The sequence below is a fragment of the Colobus angolensis genome, unplaced genomic scaffold (assembly GCF_000951035.1).
Source record: "Colobus angolensis palliatus isolate OR3802 unplaced genomic scaffold, Cang.pa_1.0 Scaffold220, whole genome shotgun sequence".
Lineage (NCBI taxonomy): Eukaryota > Metazoa > Chordata > Mammalia > Primates > Cercopithecidae > Colobus > Colobus angolensis.
Genome location: NW_012115378.1, coordinates 2,560,354 through 2,578,957, shown reverse-complemented (window position 1 = coordinate 2,578,957; position 18,604 = coordinate 2,560,354). Strand labels below are relative to the sequence as shown.

General features: G+C 39.5%; 1 protein-coding gene across 1 annotated transcript; it reads left to right on the top strand.

Annotated features, from left to right (window-relative positions):
* The first annotated feature begins 669 nt into the window (after positions 1-669).
* Positions 670-18,512, top strand: LOC105512989 (zinc finger protein 271). Its single transcript, XM_011943692.1, has 2 exons — positions 670-889; positions 16,327-18,512. Exons 1-2 carry the CDS (start codon positions 841-843, stop codon positions 18,192-18,194), a joined length of 1,917 nt encoding a protein of 638 aa, XP_011799082.1. The 5' UTR covers positions 670-840; the 3' UTR covers positions 18,195-18,512.
* The last annotated feature ends 92 nt before the right edge of the window (positions 18,513-18,604 follow it).

The following is an 18,604-nucleotide window of genomic DNA, read 5'->3' as shown; positions in this document are numbered from 1 at the left end:
TGAGGCTTCACAGCGGTCCGGTGACCAAGTCGAGATACGGGTGATGTCGGCTCACGGATAGCAGAGGAATTCCGGATGATCTTGCCTAACGAGCGGCCTCACAGCGCCGCCAGGAAACTGTGCGTGGTTTCTCGAGTCCCTGGAGAGTGAAGGCCCCCGGGGTCGCTCCCGGGCACGGAGAGCCGATTGGTTCACGGCCTAGTGTTGGGTTTGTCCCCAGTCAGCCCTTGCTGGCCTTGGGTTCAACCGAATGAACGCCAGAAACTCTGTGGGGCGGGCAGAGTCACCAAGCGTGGTGCATCCACACAAATCAGCCTACCGTACTGGGAAAGAGCCACCTGAATTTGTGAGTGTTGAAAAAGCAAAAGGGGAAGAAAAATAATCAGTAGTGTCATTTTTGGATAGGAAGGGCAGCGAATAACATAGTGTTAACCACTAGAATTCATTGTAAAATTCCCCCCTCTGCGTTATCTTTACAGTTATACCTTTTTTGGGTAGCATTAACCCCTATTTTTGTTTGAACATCTGTAGACTTGGAATGGGGAATGTGTGTCTTAAGTGGGTTAATCCTTGGCTCTTCGATGATGAGGAGGAAGCCTAATACATTCTGAGAGAAAAGCAACTGGAAGTCAAATGAGATTTTTTGTTTTCTCCTTCTATCTTGAGGATTTTTCTGGTGATCTAGTCTCAGAGATTACATCTGTAGTCAGCACAATGATTCCCTTCCAAGCCCAGTGGTGCCCAGTTGCCTCCAGGTCCCAGACCTTTATGTGGACAAGAAAAGCTTACAGAGGAAATGGTAATTCTCCACTTGCACCCTGAGGTGTCCAGTTGCAGCCCATGGAGATCCAGTTCAATTATGAATCTCAGGAACACCACCTTCTGTCAGGTGAGAGGCAGGGTATTATGTCTTTCTTAGTGGCTTTGGCGGGGTGGGGAGGATGAGGGGGTGTCACCCTATGCTAGTATCTTCAAATGATCCCCCTTAACTCTGTTAGGCAGTATTACCTCTTTAGTGTACCAAGCATAGTCACGTGACTTTATTTCAAAATCTGTCAATCAAATTCTCATGCAGCTGTCTCCACTTTTTTAAGACCCCAAAGTCATTCATTTTTCCCTGTATAATGACCTCATTGCTAATCTGTCAGTTTTGATCATTTCTCTTATCTACTGTAGGGGCATAGTTAAAAGTTCTGGAGTCTGACAACCTGGATTCAAACAGTAGTTTTGTCACTTAGCTAGCTCCAGTAAGTTACTCATATATTTTACGATTCTGTTTCCTCACTTTTCAAGTGTATAGTAATTCATACCTTGAAGTTATTTTGAGATTTGTATCTATGTATTACTCCAGAATAAAGAACCCCAAAATTTAGTGACCTGAAACATCAGACTTTTTAAACCACATTATTTCTTATAGTTCTGTAGGTCATCAACTTGAGCTGGGTTCACCTGGGTAATTTTTTTTTCTCTTGATCTTTTCTGGGGTCATTTATGCAGGCATCTCAGGGCTGACTCTACTGGGGCCAAAGTCTAAGATGGTTTCAATCACATTGTCTCAATGTCAGACTGTTGGTGCTGGCTATGGCTTGAGTCCACATGTCTTCAGCAAGTGACCCTGGACTTTTTTGCAGGACAGCTTGTTTCCAGTCAAAGAGAAGGCAAGCTCTCTAATACCTAGCACTTTTCATACCTATGTTTGTGTTTCATCTGTTAATGTCTCATTGATGAAAGCAGGTCATATGACCAGTTCTGAAGTCATTGTAGAAGGAAACTACACAGGGATATAGGTACTGGGAGATAGGATTCACTGGGGTACATTAATACTGTAACAGGCCAGGTGCAGTGCCTCACACCTGTAATCCCAACACTTTGGGAGGCCAAGGCAGGAGGAATGCTTGAAGCCAGGAGTTCAGGACCAGCCTGAGCAACAAAGCGAGACCCCATTTCTACAAAAATTTAAAAAATTAGCCAGACATAGTGGTGTATGTGTGCCTGTAGTCCCGGCTATTTGGGAGGCTGAGGTGGGAGGATTGCTTGAGCCCAGGAGTTCAGAGGCAGCAGTAACTTGTGATTGCACCGCTGCACTCCAGCCTGGGTGACAGAGTAAAATCCCGTCTCCAAAAAAACACCAAAAAAAAAAAAAAAAAACTAAACAAGATCCTTAATGTAAAACTCTGAGCACAGACTTTGCTTACAGTAATTCTTTATAATTGGTAGCCACTATTATTTTAAGTAAGATAATTTTGATCTCAGCTTTTTTCAGGTGTCCTGTAGGGTCTCATTTCCGCATCACATGTTACTTCTTTTTGGTTTGTCCTCTTATTGCGCTGTTTTTCCTATGAGTCACCTTCCATTGTCCCTTTTTTCACTCTAGATCTTCTGCTTCTTTTCAGTCTTGGAGCATCTTTATTTTATTTTACTTAGTTTTTCTCTCCTATATCTAGAACTTGTCCTTCCTTAATCTATTCCAAGACATCTAGCTCTTATCTTTCCTGAGAATCACTGGAGAATTGGACCTCTTCCTTGCAGCTTTACATAAATTGATATACTTAGTTCTTGTGTTTATCTCTCTTAGAATATGTATAAAATAACATTTTATTGTAGAGAAATACAGTTATACTAAAGTCAATTTGTAAAGAATAGGAGAACACAAAACAAAATTTAAATAACCTTCAGCTCCACCCTCTAGAGATAGTCACTGCTAACATTAATATATCCTGAAAATCATTCATTTAATTTACCAAATATTTATTATTGATAAATGTTTACTAATAAGATCATACCTTATTAATTACTAGCCATATAATATCAGTTATTAAGGGTTTCCTCCGTGCCAATAACTGTTCTAAGTGCTGGCGATATAGCAGTGAGCTGAACACACAAAGCCTTTGCTGTCAAAGTGCTTACATGCTAGTGGAGGAAAGGAGAAAATAAATGAAGGCTCATTATATTATTAATGATAATGGTTATGGAGAAATTAAACCAGGATATATCAGTCAGGATTCTAGCAGGAAACAGATGGCTCATTCCAGTGCAGTAATTCAGAGTTTCATGAAGAGGATGGGGATGATTACAGAAGTCAGCAAGGGATGGAGAACAGCCATGGATCAGACAACACTGGGGAGCAGTTACTACCTGTAGCTCTTCAGGGACCAGGGGAAAGATTGATTACCAGACCCTGGAAAGTATAGCTGTAGGATTTAGCCATCTAATAGGAGCTCTGGCCTTTGCTAAAAGGCTCAGCTACCGGCCCAGCAAGGAGAGAGCCAGGATGTAGAGTGACCAGTTCATCCCAGTTTGCCTGGAATTTAGCACTGAAAGCCGCGATAGCCCCTTCAGTTTTAGGCAAACCAGTACAGTCAGTCACTCTACTATTTTCCCACTTGTGCCCAAACCTACTTGCATACCAGAGGGCATGGAACCCCAGGTGGTACAATCTATCAACATCAATCTCCTGGTACAGAGCAGGGTAGGGCACAGAGCAGGGTGGAGAGTAGATCTGGAGAGGTAAAAGGAGAATATTCATTATAATCCACCACTTTTATCCTGTAATATCTACCCCAACATAGCAGAAAAACAAAGTCCCTTAAGCTGCCATTTAATTTCAAGTTGACATAATTAAATCATATTCCCACCGGAAACCTGGAATTTAACTCCCACTAGTGCCATTCATATAAAATGGTGAGGGAAAGGGGGAAAAGGCGTAATTAACATAAAGCATGACGGCTAGTGTTTTTGCTGTTCACAAAGCCTAAATTGATAATCCTAATTATCTTCTTCCATTACTCATTTTATATCTCCCTTACTCTCTGCCAGCACCTCAGTGGCATAAATTTCTTTACCTAGTTAAGTAATACAAAGCTGGTTTCCTGGATGATCTGAGTCCTCAGTAATCCTGCTTCTTTCAGGCTGCTTCAGTGTACCATTGACTAGGCCTACTAGACATGAGAGGACTAAGACACATCCCATTGAATCCTCTTGAGTTCCAGACATACTCTTTCTATAAATGCCCTTCCTATGTTGCAGCAACCAATTCCCCTTTGGTAATTGAGATCAGTCATCCTGGCCCGTGAAGTGATCCCTTCTTTGTTGGTTCAGCAGCATGAGGATCCCAGAATGACCAGGAGACAGTTTCATCTTTGAAATTAACAAAATCATGACTTTGTTCCATGGTGGAAACATTCCTCCTTTGAGCATGAGAACTTCAAACTCACCATGCCCACAATTAGGGGGATAGAAAGCAAAAATAGTACAAGCAAATTATTAGGTCTCTAATAAGAGGAACCATTCTTGCTCTTCCTCCACCCTTGGTTCCTGTACCTGTGTATATATTCTGGCCATGGTGAAAAAAACAATATTTATTGTCCTTTGATTTAAGGCATATATTGCATCTATATGACAGCACCCCAGACCTACAGGGTGTTGTGTTGTTGACATAACTCAGCCTTTAGCAGATAATTCCACATACTTTTTGATTAATGGGCATATGGCAAGACCTATGAATTACATGTATGTGAACTCACTGCTATACTTTTTTTCCTGAAAAATGAGTTACTTGGAGGCAACAGAGTATCGAATACTGTGGTAATAAACATAACCTTAAGTCAATGCAAATTTATATCTGAACTATGTATTTAAGACTTTGTAAACAAATTGCTGCCCTCTTTTTGATAGAAGTGGTTCAGTGTAGTGAATCTGCCCATTTCTAGGGAATGGTACCTTTTTAGGGGCTTGGTTTTGGTCTTGGCTCTTAGCTGCTTGGGCACATAGAAGTTGTGATAGGCATGTCAGCCTTAATGAGGGGAGGTCCATATTGTTGAGCCCATATATAGTTTTCATTCCCACTGCCATGACTACTTTATACATGAGCCTGTTGGATAAGCATTGCAAAAGAGACTGGTTGACAGTCATAAAGTAGAGCATCATATCTGTCTGATGGAAAGGCTTCTCCACAGTGGACGCCCTTTGGTGAGGATTCACACGCGACACAAATATATTCACATTCATTGCCCATTCTGGGAATTCCATCCTCACTCATACTTTTCCCCTAGAATCTTTGCTTCCAGTCCTCCAATCTTGTTCTTTCTAGGTACCTCCATAATCAAATAACCCATTAGTCACCGCCCATTAATCAATATACACATATCTTAGGCTATGTTACCTTTCGTGAAAACTGGACAACTAGATACATACATGAAATTCTGCCCACTGGGAGGATTTGCCTCCACCAGTGTGTTTGAGGCCACTTCTGAGTAGGGGTGTAAGTGAAAGCTGTTTACTTTTGGCTGGTGCCACTCCCAACTATCTGTAAACCAGTTCTATAATTTTTCCTTGGCTGTTAACTGGTAATAGGGAATTCCCATGAGACCATAAACATAAATTGAGGGGGAGAGGTAGTGAAGCAATAAAACCAGGTACTGTGGAATTCTAGTCACTTGCATATGGAATTTACTTTTCTTCTAGACTTCCTTTTGCAATGGAACGTTACTTTGTGTGTGATTTGGTGGAATAACAACCAGTACACAATGAGCAGTCTGTAATGTGTAGTCACTTGGTGCTTTATGTTCAAATGTGAAATCGCTATCAGTACCCAATAGTAAGCCAGGATCTGCTTTTCATGTAGAAAATTGTTGCTGACAGAAGATGTGGCCCTACTCCAGGGTGTTCTCTATGGAGGCTTGTGAGAAGCTTTGTGCAGCATCCATGACTGCCACCAGCACTTCCAATACCATTAGTTATCCTGGTAATAAGAGTCTTACTCAAAATTAGCAACCTTACGAGTTAATTAAATTGGTCATTTCAGCTCATTGAGCTGTGGTATCTGTTACCTCAAAAATGCAGAGGCGCTCCAAGTCTTGCACCTCCCTGCAATGGTAACATTTGGGTAGAGCTATAAATGAAGTGAGAAAACAAGCCATATGACTATCTGAGAGTGTTCCAGGAATAGGGAGTAGCAAATGCCAGTGGCTCCTAAATGTATCAGGAACAGAGGGACCCTGGGGTAGACAGGTATTAGGGGTGGTAGTGGAATGAAATGAGGGCAGAGAGAAAAAAAGGGACCAGATCGTGTGGAACCTTATAAACCATAGTAAGGACTTGGAATTTTATTCCCAGTGTAATAGGAAGCCATTGGGGTTCTTTATACAGGATAATGAGAAAGGTAAGTTAGGGAGAAGAAATCAAATGTTTCAAGAAGAGAGTAATCAATTATTCAAATCAATCCAGAATAAGATTGAGAAGTGACTATTGGATTTGTCAAGACAGAGTCTATTAGGGACTTTGATAAATCCAGTTTTGATGGCCTTTCAGAAACAAAAGCCTAATGACAATGGACTAAAAAGAAAATAGACCAAATGTTGGTTACAGCATAGAACAGTGTGAACTCCTCATACACAATCCTGATGGAAGTCTAAATTGGTTCAACTACTTTGGAAATACCTAGTTGAGACCCAAATGAGTCAACGTTATATAAACTTGATATATAACTTATAGCTTATATAACCTAGAGAAACATTTGCATATGTGTACCAAGATAGATATACAAGCATATTCATAACAGCATTGTTTATAATAGCAAAATGTTATTGTTTATTGAAAGAGAATAGGTAAATAAATTGTATGTTACGCTTTAGTAGCAAACATGAATGGACTACAGCTACACACATCAACATGGGTGGATCTTCCAGGCATAATGTTGAGCAAACAAAGCAAGCCACAGAATACAAGTATAATTCTATAAATATATAAAGTTCAAAAACATCCTATATTAGTCTGCTAGTGCTACCATAACAAAGTGCCATCTACTGGGTGGCTTAAACAACAGAAATTTATTTTCTCACAGTCCTGGAGGCTGAAAGTCCAAAATCAAAGGACCAACAGAGTTGGTTTCTCCTGAGGCCTCTCTCTGTGGCTTGCACATCACTTTTCTCTGCACGTGGAGATTGGCTTTTTTCTGCATGTATGCCTCCTGGTGCCTCTTCACTCTCATCTTCTCCTGAGAACACCAATCTTATTGGATTAGAGCCCTCCCTATGACCTCATTTAACCTTAATTACCTTCCTAAGGACCCTCTCTCCAATTATAATCGCATTGGGAGTTAGGGGTTCAACGTATGAATTGGGGATGGTGGCGGGGAGGGAGGGGGCAGTACACAAGCACAAGTCAGTCTGTAACACATGCACAACCAAACAACACTTTCTTAAAAATACAAATATTTGGTAAAGCTTTGAAGAAAGCCAGAGAAGGATAAACACAAAATTTAGCACAGTGATTACAAGAGTAGGTGGGGGAAAGAGATTGGAGGAGGAAGACAGGAACAGGGAAGCATGCAGAGGGGAATTCTAGTGTACTGGAAACTTTCTGGTAACTTTTTTTTAAGTTGAATGGAAGGTTCAATTTTGTTTGTTGTATTATTCATTTTTTAATTGTACATATATGCATATAGATGTATCCATATTTTTGTATATAAAATAATAAAAAAGAGAAATGAGAAAGTTTTTCAAGGAGAATTGCTATAAAGGGAAACAAATGAAGCAATAGAAGGATGGAATATAAGGTCTGGGTTTTTTGTGTTGTTGCTGTTTAATATATTTTTACTGACTTTTATTAAATCTACTTTAGTCAGGCATAATTTATGGACAATAAAACATACCTCTTTTAATTGTGCATTTAGATGAGAATAGAGTCTCCCTCTGTCACCCCAGCTGGTGTGCAGTGGCGCAGTCACAGCTCACTGCAGCCTGAGCCTCCCAGGCTCAGCTCAATTGATCTCCCACCTCAGCCTCCGAAATAGCTGGGATTACAGGTGCACATCACCATGCCAAACTAATTTATTTTGTAGAGACAAGATGTTGCTGTGTTGCCAGGGCTAGTCTCAATCTCCTGGGCTCAAGCAGTCCTCCTACCTCAGCCTTCCTCAGTGCTAGGATTATAGGTGTGAGCCACCATACCCAGCTTGCTTTCCATGAGTTTTGACATATGTATCCACTACCCTCACAAGCAAAACATAGAATCTTTGTATCAATACCCTTCTCCCAAATTTCCTTCCAGTCCATCCCGATCCCTAGAAACCATTAATATGCTCTCTGTCACTACATATTTGCTTTGGCTTCTCTAACATTTCATGTAAATGGAATCATACTTGCCTGCCTTCTTTAGTTCAGCATAATGTTTTTGAGATTCAGCCATATTGTTGCTTTATCAGTAATTCCTTTTTATTGCTAAGTAATATTCCATTGTATGGCTATATTACAATTTGTTTATTGATTCACTTGATGGTGAACATTTGGATTGTTTTCATTTCTGGCTGTTAATAAAGCTGCTCTAAACATTTTTGTACAAGTCCTTGTGTGGACATTTGTTTTCATTTCTCTTGGATAAATATTAATATCTAGAAGTAGAATTGCTGGGTTGTATGGTAAGAAAATGTTTAACCTTACGAAAAGCTGCTAGAATTTTCTAAAGTAGGTATACCATTTTGTATTTCCATCAGCAGTGTTTGAGAGTGCCAATTGGTCCACAGACTAGTCAGTATTTAGTCATTAACTATGTTAGTTGTATTGTCAGTAATGGGTATTTACCAGTACCCTTCAGCTCCTTGAGGCTGAATTTGTGTTTCCCTGATGACTAGTGATACTGAGCATTTTGTTGTGTGCTTACTAACTATTCATATTACTCATTTTGTGAACTGTGTATTCTAATCTTTTGTTCGAGTTGTATTATTTTTGAAGTGTAAAAGTTATTTGTATATTGTAGATACATAGTCATCAAATGTATGCTTTGTGAATATTTTCTCCCAATCTGTAGCTTGACTTTTTTTCTCAGTAATGTCTTTTGAAGAATAGAAGTTTGTAATTTTGATGAAGTATAACTTACATTTTTTATTTTATGATTCATGCTTTTGGTGTCATATCTAACATCCTTGCCTGCCCCCAAATCATTAAGATGGTCCTCTGTGCTTTCTTTCAGAAGTCATATACTTGTAGCTTTAATGCTTGGATTTATATTACATTTCTAGTTAATTTTTGTGTATAGTGTGAGGGAAAAGTTGGGGTTCATTTTTGTCATTATGATATCTACTTCTGACTGTTTTGTTTTGTTTGTGTGTTCATTTGTTTTGGAGACAGGGTCTTGCTCTGTTGCCCAGGCTGGAGTGCCGTGGTACAATCACAGCTCACTGCAGCCTCAACCTCCCAGGCTCAAGCGATTCTCCCACTTCAGCTTCCCAAGTAGCTAGGACTACAGGTGTGTGCCACCACACCTGGCTAACTTTTATATTTTTTATAAAGTTAGGGTTTATAAAGACACAGTTTCACCATGTTGCCCAGGCTGGTCTTGAACTCTTGTACTTAAGCGATCTACCTGCCTCAGCCTCCCAAAGTGCTGGGATTACAGGCATGGGCCACTATGCCTGGCTTAGTTTCAACACTTTTTGTTGAAAAGAGTTTGTCCTTTCAATACTGAATTACCTTGCCACCTTTGTTGAAGATCAGTGGTACATACGTTTTTGGATCTATTTCTGAAATCTGTTCTGTTCCATTAATAGGTATGCCTGCACTTATGCCAGTGCCACCCTACCTTGGTTACTATAGCTTTAGAGTAAAGCTTGAAATTTGGTAGTGTAACTACTCCAGTTTTGTTCTTCTTTCTCAAAATTGTTTAGCCTCTTCTGTGCCTTTCTGCATAGAGTTTAAAATTAATTTGTGTTCCCCAGTGGGCAGGTGGATGCATACCTGCCCCCAAAGGCCAAAGGAGCTGAGAAGCCACATAAAGAGGCTAACAAATCCAGTTTCCTAAAAAGAATCACTTACTAGAGATGAGGAGAAGTCATGTCTGAGGTGGCCTCAAGATTGTAGATCTCCACCCTCATCCTCCAGAAAGCACTCTTTATGTAACAAGCTTTTTTTTATTTTTTTATTTTTATTTTTATTTTTATTTTTTTGGTAAACATGTACAGCTCATCATGTCTCAGACCCCCTTTAAAAACTCTGACCTCTGGAGAAGTTAGATAAGCATCTTTATGAGGGGTTATTCCTGCTGCAGGCAACATTTCTTTATGAGGGGTTATCTATGCTACAGGAATACCTTGGTATACAGGAGTCAAACATAGGTCATTATGGTGGTTTCATCTCAAGATGGCATTACTACTATCATCAACAGGCTGTTTTCCTCGAGTTTGTCAGTTCGTCCAAAAAAAGACCTGCTGGGATTTTGATTGGCGTTGCTTTGAATCTATAGATCAGTTTGGGGAGAATTACCATCTTAACAATATTAAATCTTCTCATTTGTAAGTAATTGTATATTTCTGTTCTTTTTTAGTTTCTCTGAGCAGTTTTGTTTTCATTATGCAGATGTTGCACATATTTTGTTAAATTTCTAAGTATTTCATTCTGGGGTACAATTGAAAAAAACATTTTAGACTGTGATTTTTAATTGCTTGTATATATAAATACAGTTGGGTTTTGTATTCTGTTTTAGTAAATTGATTTAAAAGTTCCAATAGCTTTTTTGAGATAGGGATTTTTCAGTGTATATGATTGTGTAGTCTCTGAAGACAGTATGACTGTTCTTTCCTATTTGTATGTGTCAGTTATTTTTCATGTCTTATTTCATTGGCTAGGAATGTTGAGTAGAAGTGGTACAATATTGAAGAGAAGTGATAAGAGTAGGCATCTTTGCCTTACCCCATTGTTCCTAGGAGAAAGGCATTCAGTATTTAACCATTAACTATGTTAGCTGTAGGTTTTTCTTTGCTTTTTAATGGAGTAGTCAATTTGCATAGAATATAATTTATATGCTTAGATTTAAATGTACCAACTTATTTTGTTTTCTTTGTTTTTTATTCCATCTATTTCTTTTTTTTCCTTTTTGTCCAATTTTAGATTATCAAGTTTTTGCACTTTTTCTTCTGTTAGCTCATTATTTGTACAGTCTTCTATTATTTTAACAGTTACCTCATCCTAGGCTTTCTCACATGTGATTCTGTGAAAAAATTAAGCCCCAACGCTATCAGGCTCTCTTATACATCTACTATGGTATTAAATGTGTACCATCATTGGAGAATTAAAAAAATAGTCACTCAATTCATTTTCTGTTTCATTGTCTTTTGGAACTCTGGTTGAAAAAGGCTGCCTTAGAAATTAGAACATGTACACTGGATTTATTACAGTTTAATTTACTACTTCTAAGACAGTGCTGAGACCCTATAATACTGTAGTTTTTCCTACTGTCTCCTCTTGTGCTATTTTTGCCATATATTTTAATTCTATGTATTTTATAAACTCCTCAAAACATTCATATTGCTTTAATCAGTAAGTACACATTTAGATTTACCCAGACACTTTACTTTTCCAGTGCTCTTCATTCCTGCATTACCTTGCTTGCATCTGGGATATTTTTTCTTCTTGAAGAATTCCCTTTAGTATTTATTTTAGTGCAGGTATATTTTTAAAAACCTTTCTTGGTTTTTGTTTAACTGAAAATATCTTTATTTTAACTTTTCTTTCAGGCATTTTATCTTATTATGCAAGTCTAGGTTGGCACTTCTTTTCCTTAAGCCCTTGGCAGATGACATTCCATTATCTTCTGGTTTTCGTCATTTCTATTAAAGTTATGGTTGAGAGAGAATTCTCTGTGGGCTCTTGTGTGTCTGCATATCTTTTAAGCAAAGTAATTGCCTGCATTTGGTCTGGACTGTTTTTTAAGAATGTTGTGGCCGGGCGCAGTGGCCCACACCTGTAATCCCAGCACTTTGGGAGGCCAGTGCGGGCGGATCACGAAATCAGGAGATTGAGACCATCCTGGCTAACATGGTGAAATGCCGTCTCTACTAAAAATACAGAAACAAAATTAGCCGGGCGTGGTGGTGGGCACCTGTAGTCCCAGCTACTCAGGAGGCTGAGGCAGGAGAATTACTTGAACCCAGGAGGCGGAGGTTGCAGTGAGCTGAGATTGCACCACTGCACTTCAGCCTGGGCGACAGAGCAAGACTCCGTCTCAAAAAAAAAAAAAAAAGAAAAGAAAAGAATGTTGTATAGCAAGCAACCTTTGAATATAGTAATAGTGTCTCCCTCTAAAGCAGAGGACAGGTGTCCTTATGTCCCTGCCTCAGGGTTCCTGTCCTGCAATACAACTTACTTATATGTGTCACCTTGTGAGAATTAGTGTTCAGGAAGACAAATACTGCTATTCTGTCTAATGCTGTTGCTGTGAGTCATAAACTGTCCTTTGTTTCTTATCTAGGATTCTCATGTCTTCTGCCAGGGGCTGTGAAACTGCGGTAGATTGACTCGTTAGCTTGCAAATAGGGTAAAATCCCAGATTTTTCAGTTTTTGATAGTGTTGGTAATAATGATGGGATGCTGACAGAGATGTGACTTTCTGGAAGAGGAAGTATAAAGGCCTCACGGGCTCTTTAACAGATTTTGAGGGAAGTCCATGAGAATTGGTAGTGAACATGTTGACCAAACTGTATGGTCAACAGAGCAATAAATGTTTCTTCATTTTATTGCCTGTTAATGAGTAGGAATTCAGGAGGTGGTTGCAAACCAAATCCAGTAAGCATGTTCAAAGACAGCTATCTAAACAGTGCCCTGATTGTTGCTAACTCCCCTCCAGGGGAACTTCAATTGAGTGATCAGCCTCAGGTGTATGCCATTGTAACAAATTGCAGTTAAGATTCCTATTGGGTGGACAAAAGTTTCCACCCACTTTCAGACAGTTACAGAGACATGTAGCTACACCAAGCATAAAAGGAGGAAAATTGATGAACACTCTGGGCAGAAACCAGGTGAATTGTTAGAACTTTGGTTGGTTTGCTTGGGTTGGTTGCTTAAAGATTAAGGAAGAATGGAAATAGCTGAGCTGTCTTACTACTTAGCCCCTCCTGTAGTCTGTCATGCCAACCTTAGATCCCTTTGGAGATGACACTAAAAGTCATTTCAGAGTCCTTTTGTAGTGGATCTAAGATGTGATAGAGGAACTTTGGCACCCTAGGAGAGAGGGGGCTTTCCCTCAGACAGACAAAACTCCTGCGAGATACTATGGACAAGATACTAACTCGTATCCAGGCTCTTATATCTCCACACTGGAATTACAGTGCTGATGAAAATGACCAACTTGATATGAAGAATTAGATAAATTCTCAAGAGTCATTTAGAAAACTCCGTTAACCCTTATGTTGAAGCCAAGCAAGAATTTAAGAGGTGTTATCTTGACAGTAGGGTAGCAAATGCTACCTTTAAAAGAGTCACCACTGTCCAAGTCAACCTTGAGTCAACCAAGTCATAAACCCTGCAGCTTCAACCAGAAACAGTATGGCTGTGACTTTTTAATCAAGAGGCCCTAAAGTAGAAAAAAATGGTGTCAGTAATGGTACCTTGCCACCTACTACAGACTTTGGTTAACCAATAACATTAGATAAGTTCATTTGGTTGACCTGCAAGCAACCATCACCTCTTGAAACCAAAAGTAAAATATGCCTTATATACTGATTCACAATCTTTTTTCCATTTGTGCTGATTCTGTCCAATTCCTTATCCTGACCTCAGATGCTTTAAGGAGAAATATGATTGGGATAGCACTGAAGTCTTCCTGTCTCTAAGGGATACTGGAAGCCATAACCTACCCATTCAAATATTGTGGGAAGCTTCAGGAAGAGGAAGGAATGAAACTTAGTCTCTATTAAATACAGGACCCCAAGTTGCCATTCTAGTCAGTCCACTGTGGGGAGGAAGCACCTGAATTCACCTAATGGGATTTGGGCAGGGTTTAGCAGAAGGGAGGCTAACATGGTTTGTCAGTGGGGCTCTTTAGGCCAATTCAGTATACTGTTGTTACTGCTTCTACATCTGAATGTTTAGTAGGTATTAGTTCTGTATTTCAGTATCACTTAAGTGCCAGAGGGGATCCTCCCTATTGGGAAGAACTGAATGTAGAGAAGTGCCAGAAGTCCTTTGGGACCCCTCACAAACCTAATGACTCCTTTGAGCTAGTCTTTATTTATGACTAATGATTCTGCTAATTGGAGCCTTTGGCAAGACAGAAGACGCCTCCACTTGGAAGTACCCCTTTAGGTTTTAGACTTTCACCCAAATTGGATGTGTTTTCAGCTCTCCAGACCATTTGTAGTCTGACAGATATGCCTTTTGTAATAAACACCACTCAACAATGGGCTGATAGTCAAGAAATTCAGTGGGAACCGGTACCGTGGCATAGGCCTGTAATACTAGCTACGTAGAAGGCTAAGGTAGGATTGTTTGAGCTCAGGAGTTTAAGATCATTCTGGGCAACCTAATGAGACTGCATCTCAAAAAAAGAAAAAAAAGAAATTCAGTGAAGCTTTCATGTGCCCTACAATCAAGGTATCTGGTATTGTTGAGTATAGGAATGGCTCCTCAAAAGTCAACTCAGAAAAGATATAGACTCTACCTTCCTAACCTTTTTCTGGTTCACACTCCTTAGTAAGGAAGTTTGTTCACTGAATGTGGCTGTTGCCAAAAAGGGGTTATGTCTTCTTGGTTACTTCCTTAGAAATAACAAGGACAAAAGAGGTAGAAATTTATTATAGAACTGATTTTGAAAATTTAAGATTCTGTTCTGACCATTCCTGGGCATGGTGTTTCTTTCTTTGCCCTAATGGCAGTTGCTGGCCAGCCTGGTTGGTGGTAGATATACCTTCCTGGTTACAGCCTAGCCAAAATGGAGCTTATGGGGTTCAAATTTAATTCTGGTCCAGCTATCTGGATTCTTTTGTTGGATAGCACGTCCTAAATCATAAAGATAATGATCACTCAGTTGAGTGCACTGCTTGTGAAGTACACTTACAGTGGCTCATATAGACCATAACACAATACATTTTCTTGTAACCAATTTTCAGAGTGATTTATATTATCACTTTGTGGTCTGTGTTTACTTCTACAAATTGTTATATACAAATATAGATCTCTTTTTTTCCCATAATTCAGCAGTTTTATTTACTTTAGTATGTGAAAGGAAAATAAATCTCCAGACCCCAAAATCACTAAGCTAAAAGGAAAAGTCAAGCTGGGACCTCCTTAGGACAAACCTGCCTCCCATTCTATTTAAAGTCATACCTCTGCTCAGTGAGAGAAATGCATATCTGATTGCTTCGTTTGGAAAGGCTAATCAGAATCTCAAAAGAATGCAGCCCTTTATCTCTTATCTACCTATGATCTGGAAGCCCCTCTCCCTGCTTCGGTTGTCCTACCTTTCAGATCCAACCAGGGTACATCTTACATATATTGATTGATGTCTCATGTGTCCCTAAAATGTGCCCTGACCACCTTGGGCACATGTCATCAGGACCTGCTGAGGCTATGTCATGGGCGTGTCCTTAAGCTTGGCAAAATAAAATTCTAAATTTACTGAGACCCATCTCAGATATTTGTGGTTCACAGGTATATTCATTTTTAAAAATAGCTAATGCATGCAAGTGATGAAAGAGTCAAGCATTATCAAAGTGTTTGCAATAAAAAGTTTCTCAGAATTCCTCATACTCCTCACCATGTGACTCCCAGTTTTCTTCAGGTGTAACCATTATTATTTTCCTGGGTATTCTTCCTAAAGACATTCCTATGGGCAGAACTAGGATGGCCTTCCGTTTGAGTGAAAATAAAAACCATAATTTTCATACTAAGATGGAAGGTATGCAGCATTATCCCATTTGGAATCCTATTGATGTTTTCACATAATAAATTCAAACAGTTGTATGAAAACTCAATATTGAAGTGATTGCTGTACTTAAGGACTAGGATCATTCTTGTTTGTGACTTTATTATAGAAGGTATTGAGAACATAGTACATGTTCCACTGGTGTGTTAACAATCAATTGTGTACCATTTGTAAAAATTGATAGAGAAGATGCAATCAAAGTAATTGAAGCATTTTCTTTTCCTTGTTTTTCTTTTTCTCATACTTTTAGCCCAAATCGCTGGGTAGTACTAGATAAAGCCCAACCAACTTCTTTATCTTTTTTGAGATTCACCCTGCTTGCCTTATATATGTTAATAAAATACTTATATATTCGTTCTAGGATTTAGTCACAATTTACTAATCACTAATTAGGTTTCAGTATTCCTAGATCTCCTGTGACAAACATACAGAGCATATCTGGTACATCACTTCTATAAATGATTAATGTGATCCCTTACTTATTGAATCTTTCTAGGTTTCCTCAGAAGGTAATGTTCATTTTTTGAAACACTCACACTGTGATCACATTTTATGGGTAAATACTAATCTGTGTCACCTGAAACTTTCTTACACTATACAGAACGCATTCCATTTGGATTTTGTTTATTGTTCCAGATGGTGAGAACAAGACCAAGATTGGAAAGCCAGCTTCAGAGGAAGGAATTACAGCAAAAACTGAACTATTGACAGAAGAGTCTAGCAGTCTCAGAGAGAATGTTCTCCAGGATTCTGAAGGCAGAGAATTCTGTGAATTTGGGGATAAATTAAATGAAAAAGATCAGAACGTCTTTAAAAGGAGACCTCATAACTGTGACAGATATGGACAAAGCTTTGTTTGGAGTACAAGCCTTTTTAGGCATCGAAGAACCCATTGTGAGAAACCTTATGAATGTGATAAGTGTGAAAAGGCCTTTAGTGTGAGCTCAGCCCTGGTTCTGCATCAGAGAATTCATACTGGGGAGAAACCCTATTCTTGTAATTGGTGTATTAAAAGTTTCAGTCGGAGCTCAGACCTTATTAAACACCAAAGAGTCCACACCGGTGAAAAACCTTATAAATGTGATGAGTGTGGGAAAGCCTTCAGTCAGAGCTCAGATCTTATTATACATCAGAGAATCCATACAGGAGAAAAACCCTATCAGTGCAGTCATTGTAGTAAAAGTTTTAGCCAGCGCTCAGATCTGGTTAAACATCAGAGAATCCATACCGGAGAGAAGCCTTATACTTGTAACCAGTGTAACAAACATTTTAGTCAGAGTTCTGATGTGATAAAACATCAAAGAATCCACACTGGCGAGAAACCGTATAAATGTGATGTGTGTGGGAAAGCCTTCAGTCAGAGCTCAGATCTTATTCTGCATCAGAGAATCCACACTGGGGAGAAACCATATCCGTGCAATCAGTGTAGCAAAAGTTTCAGTCAGAATTCAGACCTTATTAAACATCGAAGGATCCACACTGGAGAGAAACCCTATAAATGTAATGAATGTGGGAAAGCTTTTAATCAGAGCTCAGTCCTTATTTTACATCAGAGGATTCATACTGGAGAGAAACCCTATCCTTGTGATCAATGTAGCAAAACCTTCAGTAGGCTTTCAGATCTTATTAATCATCAACGAATTCACACTGGAGAGAAGCCTTACCCATGTAATCAGTGCAATAAAATGTTTAGTCGAAGATCGGATCTTGTTAAACATCACAGAATTCATACAGGTGAGAAACCCTATGAATGTGATGAATGTGGGAAAACCTTTAGTCAGAGCTCCAACCTTATTCTTCATCAGAGAATCCACACTGGAGAGAAACCTTATCCATGTAGTGATTGTACTAAAAGCTTTAGTCGCCGTTCAGATCTTGTTAAGCATCAAAGAATACACACTGGAGAGAAACCATATGCATGTAATCAGTGTGATAAAACTTTTAGTCAAAGCTCAGACCTCACTAAACATCAGAGAGTACACTCTGGCGAAAAGCCTTATCATTGCAATAGTTGTAAGAAAACTTTCAGTCAGAGTTCTGACCTTGTTCTTCATCAGAGAATTCACACTGGAGAAAAATCATATCCATGCACACAGTGCAGCAAAAGTTTCCGTCAGAACTCAGACCTCATTAAACACCAGAGAATCCACACTGGGGAAAAACCATATAAATGTAGTGAGTGCAGGAAGGCTTTCAGTCAGTGCTCAGCTCTTACCCTACACCAGAGAATCCACAATGGGGAGAAACCAAATCCATGTGATGAGTGTGGCAAAAGCTTTAGTCGGCGTTCTGATCTCATTAACCATCAAAAAATACACACTGGTGAAAAGCCGTATAAGTGTGAGGCACGTGGGAAAGCCTTTAGCACATGCACAGATCTTATTGAACACCAGAAAATCCATGCTGGGGAGAAACCCTACCAGTGTGTTCAGTGCAGCAGAAGTTTTAGCCAACTCTCTGAACTTACTATTCATGAGGAAGTCCATTGTGGGGAAGACAGTTAAAATGTGATGAATGTGAGAAAACCTTTAGTATATACTTCAACTCTATTCAGTACCAGAGACACCATACCAGGAAAAAATCTAATGAATGCTGTTCATTATTGATGAGTGTGAAAAAGTTTTTTAATCAGTGGTGAGCTCTTATGCTACATTAAAACCACACTGGAGCCAGGCGTGGTGGCTCACGGCTGTAATCCCAACACTTTGGGAGGCAGAGGTGGAAGCATCACTTGAGCCCAGGAGTTTGAGGCTACAGTGAGCTATGATCCCACCATTGCACTCCAGCCTGGGCAACAGAGCAAGACCCTGTCTATTGAAAAACAACAACAGGCCGGGCGCGGTGGCTCAAGCCTGTAATCCCAGCACTTTGGGAGGCCGAGACGGGTGGATCACGAGGTCAGGAGATCGAGACC

Excerpts from the sequence above, each read along its gene's own strand:
- LOC105512989 (XM_011943692.1), top strand. The coding sequence starts at position 841 with ATGGAGATCCAGTTCAATTATGAATCTCAGGAACACCACCTTCTGTCA. Across the intron at positions 890-16,326 it reads GGAACACCACCTTCTGTCAG|ATGGTGAGAACAAGACCAAG; the intron begins GTGAGAGGCAGG and ends TTATTGTTCCAG.